This window comes from Gossypium hirsutum, chromosome A13, assembly GCF_007990345.1.
Source record: "Gossypium hirsutum isolate 1008001.06 chromosome A13, Gossypium_hirsutum_v2.1, whole genome shotgun sequence".
Taxonomy (NCBI): Eukaryota; Viridiplantae; Streptophyta; class Magnoliopsida; order Malvales; family Malvaceae; genus Gossypium; species Gossypium hirsutum.
Genome location: NC_053436.1, coordinates 10,880,055 through 10,886,963, shown reverse-complemented (window position 1 = coordinate 10,886,963; position 6,909 = coordinate 10,880,055). Strand labels below are relative to the sequence as shown.

Genomic DNA, 6,909 nt, shown 5'->3' with positions numbered 1-6,909 from the left:
AAACCTTGTCCGTCTACTAAAAAATCACATAATGAACTTAAATTTAATAAAATAATTTTAATAATATTAATAATTGGATATAAATTTTGAAATCTGAGAAGTAGATAAATTAATTTTTAGAAATAACAATAGAAGAACTAAATTTCAAATTTACCAAAGCTACTAGGACTAATGAGAAATTTTAAACAAATTAAAAAACAAAAAAGAAAGTATATTTTATCGAGTTATATGAACGAGAAAATATTAAAATAAAAGATTAAGAGTTTTTTTTTTCCAGTCAAATGGATAAGAAAATATTAGAATAAAAATAACAAAAAAGAAGGAAAGAAGGTTTGTTACCGTTTGATAAAAACTAATACACGTGTCAAATGATTACAGCATCCATCACTTAATCGAAAAGTACAGAAGCAGCGCACGTCTCGGCTTTAGAGTTGGAATAGAAGCAAGTTTCTTCTAGTACTACAAGATATTCCTTGCTTGTCAACATCTCTCTCCCTCTCCCATATATAAATAAGATCGGCGGATTTTGACAAACGGAGTGAAAGATCGAAATTGGCAGGAGATGAAGGTTTTTGTCAAAACTCTCAAAGGCACTCACTTCAATATCGAAGTCAAACCCGAAGATGCGGTTCGCTTCTCTCTCTCTCTCTCCCCCTCCCTTTTTCCTGGGATTTTACGTTTTGCTGACTAGGATTTTCCGTTTTCCCCTATATTTGAACATTTATTAGCGTTCATTTAGGACAGTATTAATTGGACTTATTATGCACGTTGTTGAATTACCATGCCTGAAATGTAAAATCGGAGATCGTGAATGATTTCTTCAATTTTAGTCTCTAATTTATTGGATATGTTGATTTAGCTTGTTGAATAGTCTAGCAACTTCGATTAAGTTTTAGTGGACTGATACTCGTGTAGCTTGAACAGCGGTACCATTTTCTTCCGGTGACAATTAGAAAATAAGTTCTTCTTCCTACGTAATGCTTTTTACTAATTCATTGAAATTAGTGAATAATACTTTGATTTGTGGGCTTTATTTTTGTAGTAGTATTTCATTACCTTGTATCATTGAATATTGATGCATAGATTGCCATGTAATTGCCAGTTGTAGTGTGCTAGTCTGCTAGATTTAGGTTTGAACTGGAGTACACGCAAGCTTTGAACATTGCCATAAGCGTCTCATATTTTGCAATGCTCTTTCACTTCTTTTTAATTAGTGTGGCTATGAACACTTGATTAAATGTACAGAGGCTCCTTTTAATAGATATTCTATAACAAAGGATCAAGTTCTGCATTCTATGGTTACATCTAATCAAGGGGTGTGTTTTTTGAATGATGTGGATTTTCTAACTATATAAATAAGCTATTATTAGTTTATTGTTTTTTGCTACTTTTTATGCTTTTTAAGGTTTAAACACACACACACATGCACCGATATGAAAGTATTGAGATAAAATGCATTCTGCCTTCTTACTTCTGCCTTTTACATTACTTTGTCACTTGGTATTATACAATTCTGCTGCTAATGCTTGCCAATTCTTTCAGGTTGCGGATGTAAAAAAGAAAATAGAAACTGTTCAAGGGGCAGATGTTTATCCTGCTGCACAACAAATGCTTATCTATAAGGGAAAGGTCCTTAAAGATGACACGACACTGGCTGAAAACAGTGTCACTGAAAATAGCTTTATTGTGATCATGTTGACAAAGGTAGATTGGTTACAATATTCTGATTTTTATGTTTGTAAAATTTATCTAACTCGTTCTAACTTTTCTGACCAAAGTATGCTGACTTTGTCCTAATAAATGCCTAACTGACATTATTGTTTTTCACACTGCTGTTGAACTTGAAAGTTATCTTAGTTATAACTTATGATGGAGTGTTGTATCATTATATTTTTCTTTTGAAATCTGGTTGTTGCTTTCCTTTAGGTGCATCTTATAAATCAATTTGTTGCTAAACTAGAAAATTTTCTTTGTGCTACTTCTTGACGTCTTACCTACTTGTATTTGTATCTGAATTTGTTTTTCATGACTGTCATTTTCATACTAATAGTGTCCTTTTTGCTTAAATAAACTAGAATAAGGGTGCATCTGGTGAGGGTTCAACTGCTTCAACTGCTCCTACAAAGAAAGTAAGATTATAATTGTCACCTCTTACTGCTACTTGCATCCATAATTGCTCGTAAGCAGTGATTGTTACTGTACCTTTTTAGCTATATTTCTAAAGGCATTTGCTATTGATATGATGTGAAAAGTGTTGAGGGTTCTGTTTTTGCCATTTTTGTGGATGTTGTTTACTTCAATGCTATGAACTAGAAGTTGAAGTGATAGCTAAGCATCTTGAGCAAATATAATTGAATAGGAGTAAATCATTAAATAAGATATAGGTAGCAAATGGAATGCTTTTAAGATTTTGGTTGTTCAGATATGGCCCAGGTTTGAGTTTTTTTTTTTGTCCAACTGCTTTCAATCTTTCACTACCATAAACACAATGCATAATTTGTAGTCTGAGTTGGTGTTATTACCAAATTTGATCACCTTAAATGTTTATGGATTAGCTACATAGTCTTTTATCCACGTTTCTCAATTTCACAATTGTTTTCCTTTCTCTTTTCCGGTAGCATATCAACATGAAAACAAATGGCCTTTATCCTATTCTCTCCTCATTGACTCCATCTAGAACAATTTAGCTTGAGCTATGAACTCTCACAAAATCATCATGTGAATTTTGATCAAGTTTCTTTTTGAGTATGAATATAAATCTGTTTTCCCCCCACAATACAATCTCTAGGATATGTCGCTTCTGAAAACTTAGCCTGTATCCAAAGATTATTGTGGAGTGAGTAGTGATTTTGGATTCTTTGTAGGCTCCTGAGGCAAGTAATCTGCCAACAGCTCCAGCACCAGCTTCTACTGCACCTGTTGCAACGTCAGCTATGTAAGTCCTGCTATTCTACACTTTTGGTCAGATACAGTACCTTTGCAATTGATTAATTGCTTATTAATTTTTTTCAGGGCTGCAGCTGCCACTGAATCTGCTCCTGTTGCTTCAAGTACTCCTTTGTGAGTAACTTATTCTTGATAGTAAATTTCATGCTTCTTATTTGAAGGATAGAAGCTTTTGATTTAATCGAATTGCTTCTAGTAGGAGAGATCTTGAGTTTTTCCTTGTTTTCCTTTGCATACCTGTAATATCTTGAATAATGTCTTTGGAAACAGGTCAGATTCTGATGTTTATGGCCAAGCAGCATCTAACCTGGTTGCAGGGAGTAACTTAGAGGGAACAATCCAACAGATTCTTGATATGGGTGGAGGGACCTGGGACAGGGACACTGTTGTCCGTGCCCTTCGTGCTGCTTATAATAACCCAGAGAGAGCTGTTGAATATTTGTATTCTGTAAGTACCTTCCTTGTATCTTGAAGAATATGTGCTTTCTTGCGTGCTTCTAGTTGCTGTTGTTTTGTTGTTCTCCTTAATGTAGATGTGGGGATAGCCTAATAAGCTGAGCTCATCCTGAGAGGTTTTCTTGGAATGATGATTATGCCATTTTGTCATTTTTAATTTGATGTAATTCTATTTGAAACTTGGCCTTCTCCTTGCCATGATTTATTGGTCGATGATGATCGAATTTCTGCACACCCAAAATATGCCTCCTCTGTTCCATTTTGCTGGTCCTTTTTGACTTGGTGGATAAGTGTGCGGGAATTGTGAATTTTCCTTTGATGATAACTTTTTTGACTTAACACCCCCCCCCAAAAAAAAAAAGTGAACAGGAATATTGGATTTCTGGTGTGTTTTAATTTGTTTTATGGTGGGTTTTAATGATATTGTATACTGCACGCTTATCTTTCTTTTTTTTTTTTTTTAAAAAAATATAACAAGCATGCATTTTGTTTCCTAAGCTGCTTCTTGCCATCGTGTCATAAATTATTGTTGCAAATGCTAGGGCATCCCCGAGCAAGCTGAAGCTCCACCTGTGGCCCGTGCTCCTGTAGTTGGGCAAGCCACTAACCCTGCAGCACAACCTCAACAGCCTGCGCAAACGGCAGCTATTCCTACAAGTGGACCAAATGCAAATCCATTAGACCTGTTTCCCCAGGTAAAAATTGTCATGCGGTAGACATTTGATAAATTTGATGATGGGCAAATTAACCAGTGACTTGATGGCCTTTTATTGATACAGGGCCTTCCCAACATGGGTGCAAGTGGTGCTGGGGCTGGCACTCTTGATTTTTTACGGAACAGTCCACAGGTCTCTCTCTTTCTCATTTGGTTGTATATGGGCTTGTTAGCATGACTGTCATGTAAATACCTACCTAGAACTACACTCAGTTTGCAATTCTCTTTTCAGTTTCAAGCTTTGCGAGCAATGGTGCAAGCCAACCCACAAATATTGCAGGTTATTCTCTGGTCCCTTGTTTCCCCTCTTCAATCCTAGTGTGTTTTTCATTGTCTTTTCATTTTTTGTTTTTTATCTTTCACCTTTCCTCAATGTCTCCCTTTTTTAAAATTTTGGCAGCCTATGCTACAAGAGTTGGGGAAACAAAATCCTAATTTAATGAGACTTATTCAAGAGCATCAGGGTGACTTTCTTCGCTTGATCAATGAACCTGCCGAAGGTGGAGAGGGGTGAGTCTTGTTTTTAGTTGCTCATTTCTTGAACTTATATACTGTGTATGTATATCAAGTGTTTATTTGACATCTCCTGTTGTAAAGAAACATTTTGGGGCAATTAGCTGAGGCGATGCCACAAGCTGTGCAAGTCACACCTGAGGAACGTGAAGCCATAGAACGGGTATGTCATCTTTTACATAAGGGCTGACTTGGATGTGTTCACTATTCTCTGTAATCATGGATTATTTAGCTATCTCCCGCACTGCCTCTGGAAATGCCTTCATTTCCTTGGCCTTTATCTGAGTTATGAAATATGCATCACATCTTTCTTTTAGGCAATGGTTTTACTTTTAGATGTTTAATAAACTCAAATTTGTTGCATTGATCTTGTGCCTACAAATACTTTTGTAGTCTCCTTATTCTCTTGTTCATTCCCCATCTCTTGCAGCTTGAAGCAATGGGGTTTGACCGTGCAACTGTGCTCCAAGTGTTCTTTGCGTGCAACAAGAATGAGGAACTTGCAGCCAACTACCTTTTAGATCATATGCATGATTTTCAGGATTGAGTTGGTAAAAGAAATGGCTTGGGGAAGTACAATATCATTTTCTCTGTCGTTCTTTGGGTCCATTGTCATTCTTGCCCCCCCCCCTCTCCCCCCAAAACTCTACCGAATTTATTCTTAATCAAGTGATGTAAGTGTTTGGTGTAGAGACGAGGGATGTGAAGATGTTAACTTCATTTTTTTTTCTTTTTTCTTTTTATTTCCGAAGGACCCATTATTTATAATGTTATATACAAGTTTCTTTCTAAGCTTGTGTGTATTGTACTTCACATTTTATGTTATTATAAGCACTTGTCACAAGGAGCTCCACCCAACTTTCAAGTTTTTCGATCTATACTCTTCCCTAAAATACCTTGTGCATGAATTTGGTCGCCCGTCAGAATGCTGAGAGTTGGGGATGGAAACTTTAGAACCGTGGAAACGGTATGAATAATACGCAGTGAAATTTTTTGTCGCAAAACATGTAAAAATTTTGCTTTTTGCAAAACATGTTGGCTATGTACACTAGCGTAAGATGTGGCAAAATGGTTTGGTTTGGATTGGGTTATTTTTGCATTTGGATTATTTAGGGTTCTATCGAAATTTGATTCAAATTATTCAAGTCTTAATTATATATATTTGATTAGTTCCTCTTTTAGTTCAAGATAACTCTATAGATTACTAGTTGTCAGACAGTAATAGTCACTAACTCGAGACCTAGATATGCTTCAGTCGTTGACCAGTGACCAAGCCAAATTCCATTAGATGGATGCACACAAGATGTAAAGCAAGAAGATAGTTGAGGGAGCTCATAATATTAGCTAACTGGAATTGAAGGGAGTTTGTGGTCTCAGTTTGCATACACCCAAGGAGTTCTAATGGAAGGGACCGTGAACTCCGTCATCGACTTGGAACGATATACATTTTCAACATGCCCAAGGTCTGTTCAAAGTGTCAGTCCTATAAATAGTGTGGTTAAGGCATGAACACTGATAATATATATAAATACTTGAATGTTTCCTTTAATGAGACACAGAACATTACTCAATAATTAGTCTGATAAGCGTGGACAAACTTTTGATCATCAGATTTTTCAGTTTTCCAGTTTTTTCAATTTTAGAGCAGAAAATGGGTCACCCAAATAAGAACTTTCCCTTCCATCTTTTGTCCAAACAGGCTAGAGCATCAAGTTCAAGCAGTCAACCCAACGAGGCAGACTTGTTTGCTTGGTGGTTCACGATAGACCGAAAAACTTTGGTAACGCGACTCGTCAGGGAGTTCTGGTCCTTTAGACCTGAACGTATCCATTGGTCAAGGGTTGTCACCTTCCCCTAACCAAGAGAAACCCCCGTAGTAATTTTTTGCTCTCAGGAGCAAATGATGTTGGGAGCAAATGGCTGTATAGGAGGCACGGTTTGAAAAACAACAGCTTTTTCAATAGGAATTATTGAAACAAAATGAGGAGTTGAGAAGGAATGTAATGTTTAACACTTCCAACTTTTATGACAACGTGAATGTGCAAGATGAGGCTCCGGGCATGCATGCAAGGAATAGTAAAGCGAGATGGACAAGTTGTGGTGAGATGTACGAGTGTTGCACCCCGAGTCTTAGGACACGGATTGTCTATTCTGTTCTAACAATCCATTGGCTCCCAAGATGGCAACGGTGAACTTGCCGTGTGATTTCAAAGTCCCAAAGGACATGTTTGAGGGGAAAAGGGATCCGTGAGCCCATTTGATGCAATACAATAACCACA

The 6,909-nt window shown here is 36.8% G+C and overlaps 1 protein-coding gene across 1 annotated transcript; it reads left to right on the top strand.

Annotated features, from left to right (window-relative positions):
• Positions 1 to 423: 423 nt before the first annotated feature.
• Positions 424 to 5,474, top strand: LOC107932401 (ubiquitin receptor RAD23c). Its single transcript, XM_016864378.2, has 12 exons — positions 424 to 628; positions 1,543 to 1,704; positions 2,076 to 2,129; positions 2,865 to 2,935; positions 3,013 to 3,060; positions 3,217 to 3,394; positions 3,945 to 4,097; positions 4,182 to 4,250; positions 4,350 to 4,397; positions 4,518 to 4,627; positions 4,715 to 4,793; positions 5,061 to 5,474. Exons 1-12 carry the CDS (start codon positions 563 to 565, stop codon positions 5,175 to 5,177), a joined length of 1,155 nt encoding a protein of 384 aa, XP_016719867.1. The 5' UTR covers positions 424 to 562; the 3' UTR covers positions 5,178 to 5,474.
• Positions 5,475 to 6,909: the final 1,435 nt, after the last annotated feature.